The sequence below is a fragment of the Peromyscus maniculatus genome, chromosome 16 (assembly GCF_049852395.1).
Source record: "Peromyscus maniculatus bairdii isolate BWxNUB_F1_BW_parent chromosome 16, HU_Pman_BW_mat_3.1, whole genome shotgun sequence".
Taxonomy (NCBI): Eukaryota; Metazoa; Chordata; class Mammalia; order Rodentia; family Cricetidae; genus Peromyscus; species Peromyscus maniculatus.
Genome location: NC_134867.1, coordinates 60,139,025 through 60,164,231, shown reverse-complemented (window position 1 = coordinate 60,164,231; position 25,207 = coordinate 60,139,025). Strand labels below are relative to the sequence as shown.

Below are 25,207 nucleotides of genomic sequence, written 5' to 3'. Positions count from 1 at the left end.
TCTGTCTTAACTGCCTCATCCAAATCCCCCTTTCATCTTTGATATCACTTCTCTGTGCCGTTTGATACAATTTCCTCCTCCTTACTTCTCAGTCTCTTCACTAGGTTCTTTCTGACCCACTCCCCACCCACCACACCCCTCCACCACCACCACCACCTGCCCCTCCTTCCACACCCCACCACTACCACCCACCTCCCCTCCATCCCCTCCGCCCTCCACCCCACCCCCGCATCCCCCCCTCCACTGCTTCCACCCTCTTCAGTACTTTCCTTCCTTTTTTCTCCCATCTTTATGAAATTTTGTAATTGATGGATTGACTTTTGAGATGGGTCTTCCTTTTTTATCCAGGTTGTCCTGGAACTTAAAATGTAGCCCAAGGCTGGCTTCAAACTCACAACCCTTCTGCCTCCACCTCCTGTGTTGGGGAGACAGGTAACGGCACCACACCCAGCTTTACATTATTGTAAGACGAATTGCTAAACAGTCTTATTAATAAAAAACCTGGAGCCAGATATAGGGGTGAAAACCTGAGAGATCAGAGGAATAGGACAAGCCACAGCCAACCTCACCTCACCGACACCTCAGCCTCCAAAGAGATCTACTTCCTGTATACCCATGCCTATGTGCCTTTCTGTCCCTGCCATCTCATTTTCTCTCTCTGCCCAGCTACATCACTTCCTCTTCCTGCCCAGCTCTGTCGCTTCCTGTCTGTACAGACCTCCAGACCTTTATGGTTAGTGCTGGGATTAAAGGTATGTACCACCATGCCTGGCTGTGTGGCCTTGAACTCACAGAGGTCCAGATAGCTCTCTGCCTTCCAAGTGGTAGTATTAAAGGCGTGTGCTGCCATTGCCTGGTTAGTAAACCTCTATGTTTACTATAGTGGCTGGCTTTTTTCCTCTGATCCTCAGATAAACTTTATTGGGGTACACAGATAAAATATCACCACACATTAATATTCATAATGTTGCTCTCCAAGCAAGGACCTGACACTTGGCACCTCCTGTCTTCCCGGGTGGTCCCCTACCTCCATCTCTTCCTCTTGGCTAGAATTCTGTAAGAACAGGCCAAACCATTCAGGGGAGGCATTGAAGTCAGCTTTCCATTTTCAGCTGTGATACCAAAGCTCATTAAGTTGTGTGTTCTCAAAGTCTAAGCCTTGGAAGGTTCTTGAATGCCAGGTGCAGCAGCTGTCACTGGTACAGCTTTGTGAGAAGCTGCCAGGTGACCACGCAGAAGGGCGAGGCAAGTGCCAGCAATGTCATGATCCTTAGGGAAGAGATAAGCCTGAAAGCCAGAGTCTTGCTTGATCCTTTGAGGTTGGAGGCTTGACCTGCCATCCAAGGGCCAGTCGAGACAGGACACTAGTGTTTGTGGATCCTTTCCTGTCTCAAGTTTCTAGGCATGAATAGTTTGGGATCTGAGAGCGGAGGCGTTCCTGCAAGGTTCCCTCCTGGAATTCTTCCTCCTAGAGCAGCTGCGGCTGCCAGGGGCCTGCTCAGCCTGTACAGTCCATGCCCTCAGCTTTCTCACCTGGGCCACTTGGTGAGTTTTGCGTCGGCTTTCACTGCACACATCACAAACATGCCTGGTCAAGGGTCCCATCAAGTGCACTTCGGGAAATCCTTTCAGCTCTTTACAGTACTGCACAGAACATGGCTGCTGTCAATCACGGGTCGCTGTGTTTGCAGATGGTTTGAATGACCTAAATTCGCCACATAGCTCAGCATCCGCGAATGTTTGCCCAGGTGTTCGGGGTGCAGCGTGCATTCCTGTCCAGTTGTCTGTGTGTTAGCTCTTTCCCAATGCTTGCTTCTGGCTTGCAAAGGGGAAGTTAGACTCGTCCTGAAGATGGACACCACTTTCTTACCTTGAAAGCTTCTGGTAGGGTTAAACCAAGTTAGATAATATCCATCTAGACAAATAACGTGATTGGCGTTGACCTCGGTGATGGTAAAGGCTCTCAGAGGGTCCCAGAGGTAGCTCCCTTTGTTAGGGAATTTGAGAAACTGAGCAAAGGCACAGAAGGGAATAGACTAAATATCCCCTTTGCTGCTAATAGAGCCTAAGAGGTCACAGTTCTGTGTGAAAGCCAAGTGTCCTGTTGGCCAGACCCCACGCTAGGCAGACGGAGCCAGACACTGTCATGCTGCCCAGGGAAGCCCTCAGAGGTCAAGGAGGGAGGACCACAGAGGCAGCAGGATGCACATGTGAAGAATGACGTAACCAAATCCAGAGTGTCCATCTTCTCTTGCCAGGGACACCAAACACTCCTAAGGAAGAGTCCAGAATGCATGCCGGGGTTTACTGGAGAAAGGACCTGCCACGAGAAGCCCTGGCTAAGGAGAGGCTGTTCTCTCTCTAAAGGTCACGGGTATTGATCTAAGGAAACGTGGCGTCCATTCACATCACAAATGTCTAGGTCCAAGTCTGGTGACAAAAACAAGTAAAGCAAGTTTTTTCCCTTCAAGTACTGTTCTACGGAGGAAGTGTGCACGTAAACAAGAGGACCTCAGGTGTGCATGGATGTGTGCTCACACACATGGTGCAGGGGTGGGGGAGGGGGGAGAGAGAGAGAGAGAGAGAGAGAGAGAGAGAGAGAGAGAGAGAGAGAGAGAGAAAGAAAGAAATGGCCTCTGGCAACCAGGCTGACAAAGGGTCCAAGGACAGCTCACAAAGTCTCTGTGAACTTTATAACTGTATCTTTTTATGAGATTTATTTACCATGTTTATACTTATGTATGTATGTGTACCACGCGTGGGCCTGGTGCCTGTGGAGGTCAGATCTCCTGGAACTGGAGTTGGGGATGGTTTTGCGCCCCCATGTGGTTGCTGGGAACCAAACTCTGGTCTCTGGAAGAGCAGCCCGTGCTCTTAACCCCTGAGCCATCTCTCCAGCCCCTGTTTTTGTGTCTTCTCTGTTTGGACTGACCACATTTCAAATGCTTGGTGGCCACATGGCCGCAAATCATTTTCCATGGAGAGTCGAGGCTCCGAAGCCTCACCTACCTTAAAGTAGTCCAGACTCACATTTCCAAAAGTGCGAAATGTTAGGGTATTTTGTCCTTCATCTATAAACAACTTGAAACACTGGGTAACATACATTTAAAATTCTTTTTAAAAGAATCAGAGCTGTCAAGATAGAAAGGACATTCAGGTAAAATCCAGGAGACTTGGGAACCTGGAGATTTAACATACTGGGTTTCAGTGCCATTCAGCACAGATATGGGAGCTAGAGCCTGCCAAAGGTCAAATGGGAAATACTTGATATACAAAACAAGACCCTGAGTAGCTATAACATCACATAAAAGTGTGTGTACGTGCACGCACACACCCCTAGAGGTCAGAGGACAACCTTTAGGAGTCAGTTATCTCCTTCCACCTGTTGAGACAGGGTCTCTCGTCTTCCTACTATGCTTTGTACTGCAGCCTGGTTGGCCCGTGAGCTTTGAGGCAAATCTCCATTCACCTCATATCTGAGTCTGTTTTCTCCTACCTCCAGAGCTTCCGGGAGCATCTAATATGTTGGATCCTTTTTGATCCTATTTAAAGAAGCCTGCGGCGTTGGTCTGGTTGGCCTAACCTGGCATTCAGAGTCGCTTCTGGGGTGGTGTTTATATCACAATTAAACTGTTTTAATTTTAGCACTGTTGGGAGGTAAGAGAACCTAGAGAAACGAGGCTCTGTGGTGAGGAGGTCTTTAAAGGATGCAGAGGGACTCCGTGAGGAAAGGGGCGTGTCCGTTCTTCCCGTTCCCACCGTGGGTGGGAGGAAGCAGAGCAGGTGGCGAGAGAGAGTTGGTGAGGGCACAGAATTGGGCACAGAGTGCGGAGAGCGTGGCCCCGAGCCACCCGGATCCACTGTGTGGGAAGTCTTGGCTTTCCGTGGTCTGTGGCAAGCCGTTCAAACTGTGACCCTGTTTCTTCACGAACCCTGACAGGCATCTGTGCAGTTGAAGAAACAGTCCCTGAGTGACCTAAGCCCTGTCTACTGTCTGTGGTGTGTGAGCCATCAACCTTGTCCCGGCCCCTTGACTCCTCATCACCTTTCTTGTGCCCATCAGTGCCTTTCCCTGGGTCCTGTGCTGCAGGATGTCTTTCTGTACGCTGTGACTATATGTTGCTCTCATTGGTTAATAAATAAGCTACTTTGGCCTATGGCGAGGCAGCTTAGAGGCAGGCAGGAAATCCAAGCAGAGATACAGAGAGAAGAAGAGCAGAGTAGGGGGAGACACCAGCCTGCCACCCAAGGAGCAACAAGATGCCAGCAGACTGGTAACACCACAGTCACACAGTAACACATAGATTAATAGGGATGGGTTGAGTTAAGTTATAAGAGCTAGCTAGTGAGAAGCCTGAGCCATAGGCCATCCAGTTTGTAATTAATATAAGCCTCTGTGGGTTTACTTGGGATCCAGTGGCTGCAGAACCGGGTGGGACACAGGAAAACTTCCGTCTGTAGTCCTGGTTGTCACCCTGAGCTCTCTGGTCCCCTCCTCCAATGTCACTGCGGTGCTAGCCCTGTATGTCCAAGCTTCTACAACCTTAGATTAGCCTTGATGGTTCTTTCCACCAAAGGGCAGGAAAGTCCGCACCCTGACTCCTGGTGTCCTCAGGGCTGCCAGGCCATAAGGACCTGGACAGTCACTCAAACTTTATTGGCAAGCTCAGACTAAATATTGGGGACATCCTCTCTCAGGGGCTTCTGAAAAGGTGAGGTGCAACTAAAGTCGGGATTTGCTGTTCTGACTTATTAATGTTCTGTGAAACGTGTATCCTGCCTTTGCATGAAGCCAACAGTCAGAGGCCTGGACCCTCAGTGGGCCGGTGCTCTGGGGTCTTGGTGACTCGGGACAGCCAGTGTGCTTCCTTGAACCCTTGTGACTTTGGGAAAGCCTCCTCTCTAACTTGAGGTGTGGACATCCCTCTGGCCAGGTGCTGTTGGCCAGTGAAGGCCCTCCTCCCTGTTGGAGGCTGTTCACCCCTGAGAGGTTACTTCCCCATCCTCCTGAGCTGTGTCCATGAGTTGCATCAGAGCTTGTTGCCATGGCTACTGCTGGGCTGATGAGGACTCAGACTGCCAGACTTTAACAAATAGAAACTCAGGGCCCAGCCACATTTGAATTTCAGGCAGACAATGAATAATGTCTTAGTGTTTGGCTCCAGTGGTAATGGCTCATAATTTATAACAAATATGTCTTCCATTTGATGGCACATGGTCATGTTTATGTGAGCAAAAGATGGGCAGTTTATGAGAAATTAATATTTAGCTGTATACCTTGTGTTTTACCTGGTGACCTCAGTAGGGACAGAAAATCACTTTTTTTTTTTTTTTTACCAGAGTTGAAGATTTCACTGGCAACAAGCGGTATTAGGGGAGGACCCAGAGCTGGGCGGGGCGGGGGAGGGGGGACCCTGAGAGCTGAGTTAGGGAGGACTCAGCTGGTTGGGGAGGAGCTCAGAGCTGAGTTAGGGGAGGACTCAGAGCTGAGTTAGGGGAGGACTCAGAGCTGTTGGGGGAGGACCTGAGAGCTGTGTTAGGGGAGGACTCAGAGATGGTTGGGGAGGACTCAGCTGAGTTAGGGGAGGACTCAGAGCTGAGTTAGGGGAGGACTCAGAGCTGAGTTAGGGGAGGACTCAGAGCTGAGTTAGGGGAGGACTCAGAGCTGGTTGGGGAGGGACTCAGAGCTGAGTTAGGGGAGGAGCTCAGAGCTGGTTGGGGAGGACTCAGAGCTGGTTGGGGAGGACTCAGAGCTGAGTTATGGGAGGACTCAGAGCTGGTTGGGGAGGACTCAGAGCTGAGTTATGGGAGGACTCAGAGCTGAGTTATGGGAGGACTCAGAGCTGAGTTAGGGGAGGACTCAGAGCTGAGTTAGGGGAGGACCTCAGAGTTGAGTTAGGGGAGGACTCAGAGCTGTGGGGGGAGGACCTCAGAGCTGAGTTAGGGGAGGACTCAGAGCTGTGGGGGGAGGACCTGAGAGCTGTGTTAGGGGAGTACTCAGAGATGGTTGGGGAGGATATCAGAGCTGTGTTAGGGGAAGACCTAGAGCTGGGGGGGAGGGGGAGAGGACCCAGAGATGTGGGGAGGGAAGACCCCAGCTATGTGAGGGGAAGACTGCAGAACTATGTGGAGACTTCATTGGTCCCCAGTCTGACAGAAAAACATACAATTTATACCTTTTTCTCCATAGTTAAAATTTTTGTTTTATACATACATGCACATATATATTTGCATGTGTATTTGTGTGTTTTTCTGCGTATGTTTTTGGGTGTGCTCATGTCCTACATATGTGTGAAGGTCAGAGGACAATTTGTAGAAGTTCACTCCTTGCACCCTGTGAGTCTCAGGGATGAAACTCATGTCAGGCTTGGTGACAAGCACCTCCTTGGTGACAAGGACCATTTGGCTGGTCCTCCCTATGTAATTAAGCTTATTTATTAAAGGTTCTGTGTCCCACAAGAGACAGAATTAGAGATCCAGAGATCCAGCCTAAGGAAAGATGTCTCTTGGGAAGAACTGTTTTTAAAAAACTGCTTCAGTACAATTTCAGAACTATGTAAGGAAGCCACACACTCTTCGTGTTTCTCTCCTAGGCAGTTTGGTAGTTGTGTGCATTTTAGTATCTTTTTATTCCTTTCAAAATTCTGATAAACCTGGGAGGGGATTGTCTGTGTGCGTGTGTGTACATTCCTATTTCTCTGTGAGTAATGAGTTTGTATTTTGAAAATAAGACTTATTTTATTCCAATGTGGAGAAAGTGAAAAAAAAATAATGAAACTTTAAAGCAGGTATTTCTTGTATAGATTTAAAATTTAGTTTAAACATCGCCTAAACAATACTTAATGAAATGGGAGAGATGGCTCAGAGGTTAGGAGTATTTACTGTCTTTCAGAGGATCGGGGTGTGAGTCCCAGAACCCACCTGGTGGTTCACAAGCCTCTGGAATTGCAGTTCCGGGGGATCTGGTGCCCTCTTCCGGCCTCCACAGGCTCCAGGCCTGCACATGGTACACAACATACAGGCAGACAAAACACTCATACACATAATTTTTTTAAAATTCAAAGATGATTATTTTTGTTACTTTGGGGACACAGTCTCAGTCTGTAGTCCAGGCTCACTTCAAATTCATGGCAATCCTCCTGCCTCAGCCTTCTAAGTACTGGGATTACAGGTGTGTGCCACCATACCCAGAAAAACTGGTAATTTCTGATGTTGTTTTTAGAATATTTTTTAAAGGCTTTAGGACTGAACCATTTTTAGTTTTTATTGTTTTGTTTTACCTAATGCAAGATCTCGCTCTTTAGCCCCATTGCCTTCAAACTTGTTATCCCCATGCCTGAGACCTGAGGTTCAGGTGTACACTATCATGCCTGGTTCCTTAGTTGGTTTTAAAAAAATTTAAAGGATATCTTGTAGTCTAGGCTTACCCTGAACTTACTATATAGCAAGGGGAAACTTTGAACTTTTTAGCTTTCTGTCTCCATCTCCCAATTTCTGAGATTACAAGCACACACTATGTATGGCTCCTTAGTTAACTTTGGTGTGACCCTGGACCTTGGTCACATCTCTTTCCAAATGACTTAGCTACAGCCAGGTTGTTGGCTTTCAGGGCAAAGGAATTCAGTGTGTTCCCAGGAACAGTCTTAGCCAAGGACACACGGTGGCTGAGGAGTTTGTACTCTGCCTAGCCTGTGCTGTAAGGAGCCCGTGGAATTGTGTGATGGGATTTGAGTAGCAGCAGGTTGTGAGAACCCAGGGATGTTGGAGACAGAGAGACTGTATAGAAAGCCATCAAGAGACCGTGAGAGCCACATTGAGGATGGAGGATGTCTTGGTTAGGGTTTCTGTTGCTGTGAAGAGACACCATGACCACAGCAACTCTTATTAGGAAAACATTTAATTGGGGTGGATTACAGTTGCAGAGGTTTATTCCATGATCATGATGGGACATGGTAGCATGGAGGCAGACATGGTGCTAGAGAAGGAATTGAGAGTTCTACATCTTGATCCGAAGGCAACAGGAAGTGAACTGCGACTGGGCATAACTTCAGCACAGAAGACTTCAGAGCCCACCCCCACAGTGACACACTTCCTCCAAAAAGGCCACACCCACTCCAACAAGCCACACCTCCTAATAGTGCTGCTCCCTATGAGCTTATGGGGCCCAGTTACATTCAAACCACCACAGAATGGGAAGAGGGCAGTAAATACCAGAGAGGTGTGGGCAGGGCCAGGATGATGAGCAGTGGGTCGCAAGAGCCATGGGTATGTGAGCAGATGACTCCAGAGTTGGCCATAAGTTAACTAGTGCAGAGAGAAGTCACATGACTACTAGTAGAACAGTGCAGGGGAGAACGGTATGGTGGATGAAGTTTCCTGGGTATGGCGGGGTTCGGGAAGTAAGTCCCTCCCAGAGTCTGCTTCTCAGTGTTTTAGACTAAGAATTGCTTTCTTTTTGGACAAAGGGCCTCGTAGGGCCTGGACTGACCTTGAGTTTCTGATCCTCCTGCCTCCCCACACATTTTTCATGGTCCTGGGGACTAAACCCAGGACTTCTTTCATTGTGCCTTAGGCAAAGAATAACTGTGTTACTTACACAGCTGACAGACTTAGAATCCGGTGCCATTTTAACCTTGACTGGCTTCTGTTGAGCAATCTTATGAGATACTAAGGTTTGGAGCCTGTAGGGCAGTGAAGGCATTTCTCAGCAGGAATACTGAGATGGGTGGAGTCTTCACTCTGGCTGATTGGAATGTGTTTGTCCTGGGGGCCAGTCCACAGTTAAACTCCAACCACAGGAAGCTTGGAATCCTGGCCATGGGAGCCGGGTGCACTTAGCCTTACTTGTGACTCGGGAGATGGGGGACAAGAGTGGCCGAGGTGGGGCCCTGTGTGAATGGAGCATTTAGTGTTGCTTAGGCCTCCATCCCTAGCAGTGAGCAGGGCTGCGGCTCTCCGTCTTCCCACAGATGTGCCTGCTTCTTAAGTCAGTATCTGAGCCTTGTGAGGGAACCATCTGTGTCTGTCCACCTTCCCCACCCCTTGCACCTGTCTATCCGTCCACCACCCCCACACCCATGCTATTCCTTGCTATTTCCTGTTAACTTTGATAAGACCATTTGTCCATCTCGTGTGCCCATTTTTTTTCTGCAGCTATAATGAAATACCTGAAGTTAGAAACTCATAAAGAAAAGGTTTATTGAGCCCACATTTCTAAAGCTTCAAGATCATAGTGCTGGTATCAGTTTGATGCTGGTGGGGACCTCCTGACCATGGCATCTCGAGAGTGACAGAGAAGGATCCTGTGGCCACATAGAAAGCTAGGGTGTGACTGGAAGGGGAGGTGGTGAGCACTCAGGGTCTGGATGCCCCCGAGCGTGAAGCACGAGGTCTCGCCCTTCTTCTGTGCATACCACGTAGCCGTTGACCAGCCCTGCCAGGCACTGGGGTCATCGCTCAAAGACACAGCCCCAGCAGAACTACGCACATCTGTAGACACAGGCCCAACCCCAGAGAGAACGGTGTTTTAATCATTCGTTTCAGCTAATTTTTAATACGTACATAATTACATAGGTGATTATGTGTCATTGATGACACAGTAAGTATGTCTAATTATATTTTATAAGGTCCTTTTATAATTTAACTTGTAACTGATGATAATTTAGGTCAGAAATGAAATCTCTCCTCCTCAAAAGCCTCCAAAATACAAAGCACACCTGGAAAGATCCTGGTGCAGGACTGTGACGTTGACTCCCAGTGTTAAAGACACACGGGTGTCCCCCAGCCCGAACAGCAGCTCTATTTTACACACGGCCACACCACCACCCCGGGGCAGGTCCACAAATCCCACACCGGCTCCAAGCCCTGCCCAAACCTGAAATCAAAACACAAATTCAGTTAGTGGGACCTGAGCACACAGAAAGGCTTCTGACTGAGGCCTGGCTGTGCACCCAGAAAGGCTGTCCTGGGTGGCGCCTGACCGTGGGGCCGGAGCGGTGCATCTGATGCGTGTGTGTCTTGGTGCTGCAATGGAGAGTCTGAGATCTCTCCTCCAAGAGGGAGCGCCACCCGCAGGCGTTATGTGGAATCACAAGTCGCTCACACTCGCTCTTTGCCGGCCCCAGACAACTCCAGAGGACTGAAGTAGCGACTCCCCCCATCTGCTGTACCCCAGTACCCTGCCCCTCATCTTTTCATTTCTCACTTCCACCTTCTCAGCCAAACGCGACGCCCCTTCTCTCAGGATCCCCAGAGGCCCATATTTCCAAGGAACTTCATTTGAATCTCAGGCCTCAGGGACAACAGGTCCTCCTGACAAGTGAGTGGCTTTATGTACTGGGCACTTCCTCTTATTGTATTTTTTTAATATTTTTAGTTAATTCAGCAATGCATAATTTTTTTTTGTCATGACTTTTTTTCTATATCACTATGTCACCAAACTGGGAGCAGAGTAGTTGTGTCTGTGACATTTCCAGCCCCGTCCTGAGATCTCTGGAGTATCTACTTTTCCCACTCAGGTGCCTGGACCATCAGGTGGAACTGAGGCATGATGCCTGGTGACTAAAAAGGTGGCTGTTGGGAGGAGGCCCGTGAGGAAGTGGGCCCTGGCGCAGTGTGTGATGGGGTTTCCCACTCTGAAATTCCCCCTCAACTTCTCTGTTGAGTCATTTTCCATGTTCCCCAACATCTCAAGATGTTGTAGAGAAGTTGAGCACAGGTTTGCTCAAGGTCAAGGTGCGTCCCCTCCCTGCTGTTCCTCCTCTTACCCCGCCTCTCCTTGACTCCTCTTCTACACAGTCATGGCATTTAGGTGTTCAGCATCTCAGGTTCACACAGGGCACCTCCTGGGTTCAGCCTTGGTATACCCACGTCTTCTATGCATCGAGTCTTCTAGGCCATCGTCTCCCCTCTCCGCCACTCAACATCCTCTTTTACAAAATTACTCTTCTAGGATGTCATGCGTGCCTCCCTTACCCACGTCCGCTTTTCCTTGGGTCTTCTTTCCCCTCCCCATAATTTCTTTAAGCTGAATGGCACAAGAGCAAACATAAAACCAAACCCATAAGGCAGGCAAGACATCTGCAGCCAGAGTTGAAAGGTTTCATCTTTCAACTAACCCTTAAAAGCAGTAGTTTAGGATTTTTCCCAGTGACGTCACTTCCTTCCCGGCATAAAGTACCCAAGGACCACTCCAGGAGTTTGGAGAATACATAGCGCCGGGAATCAGGGCCAGGGCTGGACACCAGGTGCAGCTGTTCTGAGGAGGGACAGCTGTCACTCTCTGTTCCAGGGAACAGCCCAGAGAAAGCTGATGTGGGCAGCATTGGGCAGACTGAAACAGGAGAAAGGAAAGACTCTGAGAACTGCAGCTGATGCTAAGAGACCCCCAGACTCTTCACTGTCCCCCACTCTCTGAGTTCACAAGTGCCGACCTTTCTGTGTTGATTATTCCAAATTGAGGAGAAAGTGGCTTGTGGATAGAAGTGGGGGCCTCAAAACAAGGCCTGCGCCTTGTTTCTTGGTAATCTGGGAGAACCCCCAAGGATGGAGGCACTGTTACAGGTGGCCAACTGGGCTACATGTGTGTCCAGATGCTTCGGTCCCCGCCAAAGCTTATGCTTTTGGCCAGGGAGGCTCAGGCTGTCTGGAGGCACTTGATAGCGATCACCGGGCTGCAGCTTTGGTCACGTCATCCACTGGGCTGCTGCAGAGCACAGTACATTCTTGTCCTGGGGCGATGTTGTGATGGAGTGGAGTGATCCAGGCCACAGAATCCAGAGGGTTCTCGGGACTGGACAAGGAAGGACAGTATCCAAGAGGAGGAACGAAGAGGGAGATGGAACCCAGGTTCCTGCATGGGTGATGGAAGAGTTCTTTCCTTGTTCAATAATCCAAGTCCTAGTCAGGAGGCAGAACCCTGGGAGCCCCACTATCTCAAGTTTAGATGTGGAAAGGATGGGAGAGGCTTGTCGTCATCATTTCAGCCCATCTGGGGTACCAGCGTGAGCCATAGGGATTAAACCGGAAGAACTGGGGCAGGAGCCTGAGGTCTGTGTCAATAAATTAAGCAACCTCGATCAGACTGTGGTCTTGGCTCAGTATCTCAGTTGGTTCTGCATCTCAGGTGGACCTGGAGAGGGAGGCCCCATTGCATGGGACAATCCCATTCCCATGAAATGAGTGCTCCTGCTTGGGGTCAGGGAGTGATCTATAAGGTTCTGTGCTCCTGGAATCTAAGGTGGCTGCAGGGTTAGACACTAGCTAGAGACTTTCAGGCACTTTGGAATCGGGTGCTGTGCAGGATACTGTGACCCGTGACAGTGACGTATCAGTCTTATCCATCTCCTCATGCTTGAAGGGATGAGATAGCTGATGCCCCGTTGTATTTAGACAGGTACCCCTTCAGTGACGGGCAGGCCCACCTGCAGTCAGGCGGGTCTGTCCCAGCAATTTAAGACAAAGCAGACACAGAATGAAGGCTCCAGCGCCAGGCTTTTATCCCACTTTTAGTTGCCATCTGAGACAGAATTTTCCAGCAAAAGCAGTTTCTAAGTGCTGGAAGTATCAAGAAATTCTGCCTCTAGCTGCCTCAAATGGGATTTATTGGAAGGACAGCGGATGACCCACACAAAGTGTCTAGCCAGAAAGTCTCAGAAAAGCCAGCCCTGAGGATTTGAAGAAGGTGAAGTGAGATGGTCACACTCACCTGTGTGTGACCCACCTGACATTGTCCCATGCCTGACTCCTGTTTCTAGAATGGACTAACTGGCTACAATGAGCCACGAGCCTCACCCACATGTAGGGCTCCAACCTACCCACAAGCCCATGGGAACATGTCAGATGGCTGCTGTTGCACGAATTATGAGAGGGTCTCATTCATAAAAACAAACCTGGAGCCAGGTATTGGGGTGAACGCTGGAAGATCAGAGAAGCAGAACAAGCTACAGCTACCTCACCTCGCCAATTCCTCAGATGATCCTGTTTCCTTAGACTGGAAGCCTCTGAGTCCTCATCCAAATGGATCTCAGCTGAACTGCTGCTAAAAGCTTAAAAGCTTAACCGCTCTAGTTCCTGGTCCCCACACCTTATATATCTTTCTGTCATCACTTCCTGGGATTAATGGTGTGAGTCACCATGCCTGGCTGTTTCCAGTGTGGCTTTGAACTCACAGAGATCCAGGCGGATCTCTGCCTTCAGAATGCTAGGATTAAAGATGTGTGTGCCACCATTTTCTGGCCTCTATATCTAGTGGCTGTTCTGTTCTCTGACCCCAGACAAGTTTATTAGGGTGCACAATATTTTGAGGAATACAATATCACCACAGGCTCCCGTGTCTACAGTTATGGTAGAGTCAGGCTTTTGACCTGCATAAATAGGACAAAGGCCCAGAGAGACCAAATATCTACAGTCCAGGGGACTTGGCAGCTGTTGGTGTCATTTGAAATGCCAGACTCACAGACTGAGCAGGGGAGAAATGTCTGAGTCATTTCAGTAGAGTCAGTCCCTGGGGATGATCTGAGGTGACAAGGGGGTTCTCTATGGCACAGTATGTCTGTTTAGTCTTCTCTCTACCTTTTCTGTTAGTGGACTTGAGGCTAGCAAGTCCCCACTCAGGTGACTCAGCCTTAGGGAACGGGGGCATGCCTTGGCAATGATCAAAGGTATATCATGGAGGTCAGCAGGATCGGTGACATTCTCTTTACCTGACAGCCCCTGACACATCCCAGGTGGCCTTCCTAAGAGGGAACTGGAGTGGTTCTGACTACCAGCAATTTTTACAAGATCCCCTGAAGCATGCACACACCAAAGACAAAGACATGACTAAGGCATGGTGTAAGCAGAGGCAGAGGCAGAGCTTTTTGTCCCATCCGCTCCGATTCCAAATACCCAGCAGCCGCTTCCCAAATTACCACACAGAGGATTACATTAATTATAAATGCTTGGCCAATTACTAACTAGTGCTTACATTTAAATCAGCCCATTTCTATTAATCTACTTATTGCCCTGTGGTCTGTGGCTTACTGGTCCTCTGGTATCTTGTTCCTTGGGCAGCTCCCTGACTCCATCCTTCTTCATCTCAGTTCTCAGTTTGATTGTACTGCCTAACCTTATCCTGCCTTGCCATAAGCCAAAAAGCTTTATTATCAACCCCTGAGAGCAACACACATTCACAGCATACAGAAGGACATCCCACAGCACCATGGGGCTGGCTTATGGAAAGCCCACAGTGTCACTACTTAGAAACTAGAATATGGGGCCTTCTAGATGGTTCTAGTGTGCCATATTCAGCCTCCAATCGGGAAGAGAAAGGAGTTTCCAGGGCAATCGAAGCCAGACCCACTTGTCTTTGTGTGCATGCAGGGTGTGGGAGCCCTCTACACAATGTACCCCACTAAGCAGTATAAACAAGGGTGCAGCCTTCATAGAGTATTCATATAGCACACACCCCCTGCCAACACCACTCACTCTAAAGGTTCACTTCAAGGGGTTGTGTTGTCATTTAAGTTCAACTCCGTGTCTAGAGTGTCCACCACCCAGTCTTTTCCTGAGACCACCAGCCTCAGAAAACTGGCCGCCTAGAATAAAGGCATCACCCAAGAACACAGATTGTCACCTGGAAGCAAGTCTCAATTTTCATAAGCCCCTCCAAAGAATATGGTAATAATTTTGTCACACCTACAGCATGACAACTCTGAGTCACTGAAATGGAGAAACTTGTGTTTTCCTCCATCATGGTTGCTGGTCATTCTTGATGCCAACATGTGTCATCAGTGGGAGAGGAGGAGTTGGGTCCATAGTGTTCTTTGATGGGGTTTAGAAGCCTATCCGCCAGTCATTTTCTAGAACATACATCATCTCATGCTGTTAGCACCAGGACATGGATGTGGGTGGATCCAGACTCTAATATTATTTCTCCCAAGTCACTTCATCAAGAGGTATAAAGGACTGGCCACCCGGAAGTTTCCTCTCCTTCCCTGAAGACTGTTGCCGCATCTTGCTTATTTATAACCCTTCCGCTCTGAACCCTTTCAACTCCTGGGGTCCCGGCTGAAATGCACTGCAAAATTAGCCTTAGCTACAGCTTTGTCTTGCATGACCCAAGGAAAGCAGACCCAGACCCCCAGGACGGTGGAGTAAATACGTGTGTGTCCTCTGGTTTGTTGCAGAATTGGTGATGCTTCTGGAGTGGTGGTCAGGCACCGAGTGCACCATCTACACCGACCCGAGGTCCTCCCCCCACTATGGGAAAGAAAACGCCATCGTGGTTCTCAACCACAAGTTTGAGATTGACTTTCTCTGCGGCTGGAGCCTGGCTGAGCGCCTTGGGATCCTGGGGGTAAGTGGGCTGGGCCTTTTCCCATCATGCTTTTCTCCACGTCTGCCATGCAACTTGCCGTTTGCTCTCAGCCACTCAGAACTTCTAGAATCCGCAGGCTTTGTTGTTGTTGTTGTTGTTTTTATTTAGGGGGCAGAAGTGAGATAGGATCTTGCCATGGAGCCCAGGCTGTTCTAGAATCCCAAAGAGTCAGGATTAGATGTGTGAGCTACCATGCCCAGCTTTGGCAAAGGTGTTTTTACTTTTTGTTTTATTGAGATTATGACTATTGGTTTTTGTACTATGAGATGATCTCAATAGCTGCTCATCTTGGTTATTTTTCTCCTTGCTGTGACAAACTGCCAGGCTAGAGCAACCGGAGGAGATAAAGACTGGTTTGGGCTGGTCTGCAGGCGGAGTCCACTCTGGTGGGAAGGCTGGCAGCAAGAGCTAAAGGCATCTGGTCGGTTGCGTTTCCTCTGCAGTCAAGAAGCCGAAAATGATGAATGCTTGAGCTTAGCTTGTTTGATCAGTTTCCACCTCTAACTCATCCTGGGGCCCTGGGCCTTGGAACGTTACTATCCACAGTCACGGTGGGTCATTCCACCTCAGTTACTCTAATCTGGGTAATGACTCACAGGGGTGCCCGGAAGCGTGTCTCATCGGTGCTGGTTCATCTAGAACCAGCTAACTCGACAGTGTTAACCATCATGATGCATGGACTTCTTGCTTAGAATCGGGATTAACATCTCATGAGGCATAGCAGGATGTACCCAACTGCACCGCAAGCCACTTAAGTTTTACTGTTAATTTATTTTTTAACCCTTATAGAAGCATTTATGAGTGGATATACAGCACTGTTCCAAAAAATAATAATAATTAGAGAGAGTGTCTGCAGTCTGCTCCGGGCCACCCAGCTGTAATGGGATTTGGACTGGAACTTGTCTAGTTTGGCCCCAATTCCTACTCTTAATTGCTTAGCTCACAGGCAGATTTTGAATCGCTCCAGGCTCAAGAATGTTGAGTCTCTGAGTGGCAAAGTTTCAAGAGTAGAATTTGGAATTATTCCTAAGTTCTGTTTCCCTCAAATTACTTCTTGCATGCAGCCTCCTCGCTTTCCTAACTGGGTCTCGTCGGTTGGCTTTTGTCGTCTTTAACACACAGAGCCTGTACCGCATTCGTGACTCCGAGTCACCAACAGCCTCCAGGCAGTGCAATGGAAACAAATGCGTTTGGGCCCCAGGGTGGAAAAGGCCCCCCAAGTTTGCATGAGAACTCGGAGGTGAAGTTTTGCATTTGTAATGGTGGCCCACAGGTAGACGGGGGGTCTGCTCATGGCACAGTTGGTTTTAGTGGCACACGCACACACTCCGTTATGTTTAGACTACTGTGCTGTGACCACGGAGAATGGCAGGGGCCTAAGTGTGCAAAGCACATTTGCATTTGTGTTCAAATATGTTTTCCAAACGAAAATGAAAATTCTAGTATAGAGGTTCCCCCTTGGTCCACAGGAGACATGTTCCAAGGCATCCCAAGAGTACCTGACTCGGTGGGTAATATCAGATCACGTATGTGCTGTGTGCTGGATTTGTGTTCCGACCTAAGAGTCTAGCTTGTAAATAAGAACAGCGAGAGGTGAATAGTAACTAAAAGAGAGGAGTTATAGTCATGACCTATAGTAATCTGTTTAAGTATTTAAACTTTCTATGTTGCTTTGGAATGCTCCATTTAACGTCTCCAGACCACATTGCCCCTGGGTGACTCAAACCATGGGTGAGGTAGGAAGCTGCCATGTCCCTGACATCTTGTGCTTGGAAGGCAGTTAGTGATCTCCTGGATGTTCCAGGTGGCTTTGGTGGCCCTTCTGTTCTGAATGTGATGGATTTCCCATAAGTCAAGAGTCTCTGTGGTAGGGGCTCTGAGGCCCAATCAGCTTCCTGCTCTACCCAGGGAGCAATGTGACCCTGATCCCCGTGGCCTTATGCCGGCCATTTGTGCCATTTCTCATCCTTACACACTGTGGTGGTTTGAATAAGAATCCCCCACCCCCACCCCCACCACAGGCTCAGAGACTTGAATGCTTGGCCACCAGGGAGTGGAGTTAGTAGGTGTGGCCCTGTTGGAGGAAGTGAGTCATTGGGGGTAGGCTTTGGGGTTTCAAATGCTCAAGCCAGACCCAGTGTCTGTCATACTCTCTGCTGCCTGCTGATGTGGATAGAGGACTCTCACCTACCTCTCCAGCACCACGTCTGTCTGTGCACCGCCATGCTTCCTGCCATGACGACAATGACCCCAAACCTCTGAATGTAAGCCAGCCCCACTGAAATGTGTTCCTTCATAAGAGTTGTCATGGTCACGGTGTCTCTTCACAGCAACGATGACTAAGACACTCAGTTCTCCTCACTTCCGAGTAAGCCCCGGAGTCCCACTGGCTCCTCAGTGTGTGAGGAAGCAACCCGCGAGTCTGATTCCAGAGCTTTGGAGACTCGACACCACAGGCCGACTGCTGGCAGGCCAGCTTCATGGATACACAGAGCACTCCTTAGGAGGAGCAGGAGTCATTGGTAGCTTTAAGGGGTCGGGGTTGGGACCCCAGGAGAGGGACACTGAAGTTCAGAGAAGCTCGCACACGGCCCAGGATCCAGGGAGAGGAATGTGGCCAAGAGTCCACAGCCAGGGGGAAGCAGGCAAATGCACATGGGATAGTGACACAGAGAGGGGCTTGGGGACGGAGGGGTGACCCTAGGTCAATCGGGGGACCCGTGAGGAGAGCGTGGAGCTGTAACTAGAGAGGACACCCAGGGCTGGAGAAGGGCCTCCGCTCCAGAGGAGGAGCTGGAAATGGAAGGCGTACTAGGGCCAGACCTTTATGGAGCAGAGACGCATCTCAGCAATCTAGGGTTTTCCCCAAAGGCTTTGAACCCTGGGAAGGCTTTCCACCTCTGAGCACTGTGAAAGATACAGATGTACCCAAAGCAGAACATCCGCCCTTCCTGCCGGCCCAGGATTTTAGGTCTACATTGATATGTTAAAGGAACAGTAGATTCGGAGAGTTTTCATTTTTATTATTATCTTTAAATCCGAACCACCGGAGCTGGACATAATGGGTGTGAACATTCCCATTGGTGGGGCTGGCTGGAGATTAGGAACTGGGGCGACCCCAGCACGAGGTTCAGCAAGCAGGTCCCAAACCTGAAACCAGAGCAGGGTGACACACCATATTCTGCAGCCTGGGAGCCAGGTTTCCCCTGTGCTGCCTCCCCAGGTCTAATGTCCCCTAAAGAGCTGAGGGAGAGGAGGGGAATCACTTTTCAATTTTCTCCAGTCACCAAGAGGCAGGCAGGGCCACTGCTTCTGGATTGCAAGGCTTTGGGGGGGAGAGGAGGGAGAGGGAAGATGGGGGGGGGGAGAAGGAAAGAGGAGGAGGGGGGAGAGGAGTGGAAGGAAGATGGGGGGGAGAGTGGAAGGAAGATGGGGGCACTTTCACGGGTAGTTGCTGCTGGACTGTGACCTGCCGTGAGCGGAGGCAACTTTGCCGTCCCTCAGAGGCGCTGCATGAGGTGCCTGCCCTCTTCCCAGAGCGACCCATAATTCCTGCTGCTTAGAAAGGACAGGGGAAGTGTCTGGTTAAATTGATTGACCCACCAAACCCCTTCGTCTTCAATGACCTTTAAAACACCACCACCACCTTATCCATCTTTCTGCCTCCCCTTGTATAACATGATATTGAGAACCTTCTGGAGTTTGGGTCTGTTTATTTTAAGAGGAGGGATTGAGGGATAGTGTGATGGAGGGAGGGGAGGGAGGGAGGGAGGGAGGGAGGGAGAGAGAGAGAGAGAGAGAGAGAGAGAGAGAGAGAGAGAGAGAGAGAGAGAAGGTGATCATATCAATCCTGACTGGCATTTTTTTAAAAAATCATCATCTGGAATAGCCCAAGAGGAAATGAGTTTAAAGTAATGTAATTTACAGATATTCTTGACATTGAATACGAAGGACAAGTGATAGGATTTTCTTTAAAAACAGGTTTGACCTTGTAAAAACACTGAGCCCGGACCTGGGTGGCCAAGGCCACCCCAGCACCCTGCCCTGGAGACTCAGGTTAGGGCTGGTCCATCATTGCTTGATGGGGTCATCCCTAAAGGCCATGATGATGTCTCTCAGACACAGGCTGACTTTTTCTTCTTGGGGCCAATCGTGACCTGGGGATGGCTAGGGAGGGTGCCACCATTCGCTCAGTGAACTAAAGCTGCTGGTCCTATTTGCTTATCTTTTGATGTGTCAAGGTCAAGATTGTAAAGTCTCAGGGAAGTGCCAGGCTTGGAACTCCATTAGTGATGTGCTACCCTGCTGCTGTTACCAGCGCTCATCTGCCACCCAGGCTGTGGCATGCCGGCTCACTCTGAGGCTAGCTGGGAGATTTTGCCTCAGCTCCTTAATGAAGTGATATGTCTTAGTCATCTGCGGCAGCGTGTGGTCTCCAAAGTGAGCAGATGAACGCCCAGGCATGGAGACCATTGACTCGCCTGCATTGTTGGAAGGGCAGGCACCAGCCAGCTGGCCTTCCAGAAGAGAGCTAACAAGGCTGTGGTCATGTGACTGCAAGAGTGATGGTCTCATCTGAAAGTTTGGCATGCACTGGCTAGCCTCCAAGCTCAGTCACAGGCTTATTGTCCATGCCTCAATCCCTAACGCATGGGCCGGATGGAGGGTTTCCCCCGCACAGGGTAGCCCCTTCTCATAGGGTATGCAATGCCAAAGAGAGCAGGAGCAAGCCCCCAGGGCAGAAGTCACAGCGTTGTGTGATGGAACCTTGTATCAGATTCCACGTGTTAGGAGTGAACCCAGAGCCCAGCCCACACCCAGGGAAACCTCCAGGTGGGGGGACCATCTCAGAGGCCGCCCGCCACACCCTGATGTTTTCTTTGAGACCCTCACTCACTTCCTCCTCTTGGTAAATATCAGTCAGGTGATGCAAGGCAGCCTGGTCTGAACACAGGTGAGAATATGTTGGATTTCTCTGTGCAGAGAACAAAAGAGAATTGGTTTTCCCTCCCTCCCTCCCTCCCTCCCTCCCGTGTAGATTGTCCTAGAACTCCATCTGTAGCCCAGGCTGGCCTTGAACTCCCCATAGATCTTGCCTGACTCTGCCTCCAAAGTGCTGAGATTAAAGGTGTGAGCCACCACTGCCCAACTTGTTATTTTTTTTTTAATTTTCATACAATATATTTTGATCAGGTTTTCCCCCTCTCCCAACTCCTTCCCACCTCCCTACTCACACAGTTTTATGTTTTCTTACACACACACACACACACACACACACACACACACACACACCCCAAGACAAAGAACTAGCAAGACAAAAACAAAAGGGAACAAAAAGCCCCCCCAAACCAACATGAAGTTCATTTTGTGTTGGCCCACTCCTCCTGGGCGTGGGGCCTGCCCTGGAGCATGGTGGGTGTGTACCCTGTGACACTCCATGGTTGAAAACTGACTTCCCCTTTTCAGTAGGGATCAATTGCACATAGCTTCCGGTTAGGGGGTGGGACCTCAGATCCTCTTCCCCTCTCAGTTCTGGGACCCTGTCTGGCTTGAACAGGTATAAGCCACTGTGGGCTGTGGCTGTTAACCCTTCGCGTGCCGAGGGGAGTGGCAGGTCAGCTCCTAAACCCACCTGTGGGGATAAACTAAACCATTTTAAGGGATCCTGCACTTGGATGGTTAGGAGCCTCCTAAGGACTTTCAGAGGGAGCCTGGAAGGACAGGTATGACTCTAGGTGTAGCTAGAGTTTTTCTGATCCTGCCTGGCCCACAGTCAGGACAAATCTTTGTCACCCGCCAGTCCCGCAGCAGCTCAGACCCAACCAAGTAAACACAGAGACTTATATTGCTTACAGACTGTATGGTTGTGGCAGGCTTCTTGCTAACTGTTCTTATAGCTTAAATTAATCCATTTCCATAAATCTATACCTTGCCACGTGGCTCGTGGCTTACTGGCGTCTTCACTCTAGGGAAGGAAGAGAGGTCTAGGTGAAGGGACCCACAAGGGAAGCCACAAGTGTGGGTGCTTGAAAAGAGAAATTATAAATGGTATACCCGCTTGGTGAGTGATGTCCAGGGACCATGGTAGCCTGGGTGTGACATCTGAGGCTTCCTCACCAGAGCAGGGCTAAGTGTATACATTAGCCCTACCCCCATCCTCCAGCTCCAGCACTCAAGTCATCATGGGGTGGGTGACCTGGGTCTGGATGTTAGTGATGCTGTTCGAGCCGAGTAGAGGGATGGCATGGAGTGAGCACCCAAACCAGCTCCTTTCTCCTACAGGCTGGTACTCCAGAGGGCTACAGTCTGTGCTCTTCCACTCAGTCCCTCCCACCCGCTCCTCTGTTGGTTCAGGATTCTCCCTCTTAGTTAATTACCATCCTGGGCTTGAGATTGTCCCCTCTTTTGATGGTGGCCTCAGTCATGAAGCAGACGGCCCACAGCTTCCCAGCTCTCAGATCTCTGAGACTGCATGCCAGCCGCCAGCCGCCAGCTAGGGGAGAGGGGCCTAGCACCTCCTGCTTGTCTTGGACTCTCTGAAGGGCTCTGAGGGCACCTCATATTGAAAATGGGCCCTAATGATTCTTTTTTTTTTTACATCTCAGCCAAGATGAAATGGCACCCTACTGCAGATTTTGGCAGGCTGAGTGGACAGATGCGCCACTTTAGCCCTTCATTTACTGAGCCAGGAGTTGGGGAAGGGGGTGGGAGGAACCTGGTGTGTGCAGATGAGGAACCCAAGTAAATGGTGCTTACAAGGTGACCAAGTGAATCCTGGGTAGAGAAGGTCCCTGGCAGCTCCCAGAAGCACAGCCTTCTTGAATGCTCTCCTGAGCCGGCCCTAAAGGGTAGTTCTAAGCTAGGCATGGCAGGGCCCCTTCCCTGACCAGAACCGACTTTTCTGGCAAGCCAGTTAAGTTAGCCTGTGCTGGCCAGGAGGGAACCAAGCAGAGCTCGGCTGCCCAACTGCAGGGCTGGCCATAGCCGCCTCCCTCTCCTGCAAACACCCCCAGCCAGCGACACCTGCTCCTCACAGCTCTGCTCCTCACTAATTACCCCCCCCTCCACACACACACCCATCTGTTCCTGCCCAGGGCCCTGCACACCTGCCTGCCCCTGGAACTCTTTCAACTGGCCATACCACCCCACACCGGTCAGAGCAAGGCGTCCCATGTTCATTTTCCCAGATAGTCTAGCCTAAGGCCATCCCGGAAGCATCCAGGTCAGCCTTTCAGAACAGTGAGGGGGTGGGGTGATGAGGGGTGGGGGCGGTGGGGTGGTGAGATCCTTGCACAGGAACTCCTTTTTTTTTTTTTTTTTTTTTTTTGTTCTGGCCATGCTGGCTCCTCAGAAGGTCTCAGCATACTTCTTAGCCACCAGACCCCTCCCCCCCCCCACTGCCCTCTGCACACCTGTCAAATCTAGAAAAGTCTGGGGCTTGCCAAGGGGAGGGAAGCGGCTGGGTTGAGGGAAATTCTATTCAGAGCCGAAGGACCTTGCACCCTGGGCTTGATAAATGATACATGGTTATTTTCCAGCCGGAGAGAGACGAGTTCTTAGAGAGTGCTTTTGTTTCGCATTTGGCCAGTGCGTTTCCCGCCCTGGCTGTGACTAATCGTGGAACAGGGTTCATTTTGTCTGCAGACTCTCCTGGGACTTTCTGGTAGGAAACTCTCCACAGCATTTTCCTGTGTGTGAGGCCTTGGGAAGCCAGAGCAGGGCCAGCACGTAAGCAAGCTGTACCACATCACAGGGTCTCTCACTTTCGATACCCACTGCCACGCCCAGGTCATCATTTTGAGCCCCGCCCTCATCTCCTTCATCACACCCGAGTTTCCTTGTGCATCTTGCTCTCACACATGGGCAGCCCCTCGGCCCGTGCACGGGGTGGGGGTGGGGGGTGACTAAGCCAATCTCCACTGTGTAGCTACTGTTTGCCTACCTCGAGGTCACAGACAGTCCGTCCCATCCATCCCCCTTTGTGCCTGGCCCAAAGGGGGTCCTTGCTAGATAACATTTGCATGGACTGGTCAGTTTGAGGTCAACGATTCCGGGAGATAAACTCTCCTGTCACCAGTGGGCGCCAAGCCTGAGCTGTTGCCTGGCTTGCTTGTCCTCTGCCGTGATCAGGCGAGGCCTGACCCAGGGGCAGGCCCCCACCAGACTTGGGTGTGTGCTACTTGTCTCAAGGAACGTGCTAGAAGTATGGCCTGCTGACCTGCTTACTTTCAACAACCATCTCGCCGATTTCAAAATGTCACCGAAGTGACCTCATTTATTCGTTTTTCATTTTTTTAAAAATTGTTTTTCAATAGAAACTTCAAGAACAAAGTGATGAGTGACAGGCTCGTGATCAGTGGCATCACTCAACTTCAGTAACTAAAAAGTTTTAATTGCATCTATTTATCGTGTGTGTGTGTGTGTGTGTGTGTGTGTGTGTGTGTGTGTGTAAAAATGTGTAGGTATTTGCAGAGGGCAGTACTGGGTTCTGCCCTCTCCTTTCCCGTGGGTCTGGGAGCTCCAACTCAGGCCACCAAACACCCTTTCCCCCTGAGCCAACATCTTGCCAGCTCTAATTTTTACTTATTTAGTAGAAATGACCAACCATGGTTAGGCCCAAAGAACTAACGGATTTAACCTTCAGGAATGGTTTCGTGTTTGGAAGCTTGTAAGGTATCAATGTAAATATCGCCTTGACCAGGCGCCACCCTGCAGAATAATGACCTCGGTCCTGAACTGGTTTCTGCCAGACCCTGGGGGTTTGCGGTTAGGGGGACAGGGGACAGTGCTGGGCACAAGTCCTAACCTGCAGGCCAGGTACTAGTTGGCACCTTCCACTGGGCAGGCTGCCGTCTTGGACCTAGAAAGGGTCTCGTTTGAAGTCTTGTAGTGAAGTGAGTTAAAAGCCAACACATTTGAGGGTTAAGATGCCCCGAGTTCCAGTGCTATTAAAAGCAGCTCCTGCTCTGGCCATCCATCCGGTCACAGGCTGTTCCATCTTAGTTGGAGATGCTAAATCCTGGCTCACAGAACGGCTGTTTTCTCTGAGAGATGGGTGATGTCCTCCCTGGCGGGGTGGGGCCCCCATGGTAATGAAATTTTCCTCCCTTATGACTCAGGAACACCCTTAATTTTCACATCTCCCCCCTCCCCCCCACCAGAAAATTTTCAGAAATTTTCAATTGTAGGATGTACTGTGTGACCTAAAAACTGGCCAAGGCAGACACTTTTGGTCGTAGATTACCCTACATACACGTTAGGTTTTCCTCCTCATGTTCACGTCTTACTTTCATAATAGTTTCCAGTCATAAATTACCCCGTGAAAGATGTGAGCGTAGCTCCTCCCCCCCCTCATCTACCCATCCCCCTCCTTAGTGTAACACGAGGATTTTATCTGGAGTGAATATTAGCGGCTGTAAATTAAGGGGCTGACCAATTTGATTTGTAACTGGCCAGCCAGAGAGTGAGCGTGTTCAGCTCCACGGACCTTGGCGGCGGCTGCGGCGTAGTCTCCACGACGACGACGTCTATGAGACGTCTACGCAGCCCCAGTGTGGCCGCTGTATCGCTGCTCCCTATTCGGGTGACTGTAAGCCCTTGGGCCGGTAAAGCTGCATGGACTGCGGCCGGCGGCAGGAAGAGGGGCCTCGGTGTGCGGACTGACCCCTACTGTTCGTGGGACAGTAAAGCGGCTCTGGGTGATGTACGACAGTGCTGGGAAGACAGACCCTTGAGTCGCCCCCGCTCCTAGATCCCACAACCCGCCAGGGCAGCCTTCTCCACTGGCTACCAAAGGCCCAATGCTGACCCACACACAGGAAGTGCACCCACGAGCGCAGCCGTGATTGG

General features: G+C 50.1%; 1 protein-coding gene and 1 long non-coding RNA gene across 4 annotated transcripts in view; one reads left to right on the top strand and one right to left on the bottom strand.

The window, feature by feature from the left end:
• The window catches only part of Agpat4 (1-acylglycerol-3-phosphate O-acyltransferase 4), a 107,253-nt gene that overhangs the window by 70,780 nt on the left and 11,266 nt on the right, over window positions 1-25,207 (top strand). For all 3 annotated transcript variants that reach the window (XM_042262399.2, XM_006978021.4, XM_042262401.2), the window contains one exon: window positions 15,168-15,337. In XM_042262399.2, the coding sequence (XP_042118333.1) occupies window positions 15,168-15,337 (170 nt within the window). The remainder of the gene's footprint in view (window positions 1-15,167; window positions 15,338-25,207) is intronic.
• On the bottom strand, window positions 18,397-22,201 carry LOC121823276 (uncharacterized). Its single transcript, XR_006064688.2, has 4 exons — window positions 22,115-22,201; window positions 21,287-21,323; window positions 20,256-20,333; window positions 18,397-18,508 (listed from the first exon to the last, which is right to left on the bottom strand). It is a non-coding gene; the product is annotated as an uncharacterized LOC121823276 (long non-coding RNA).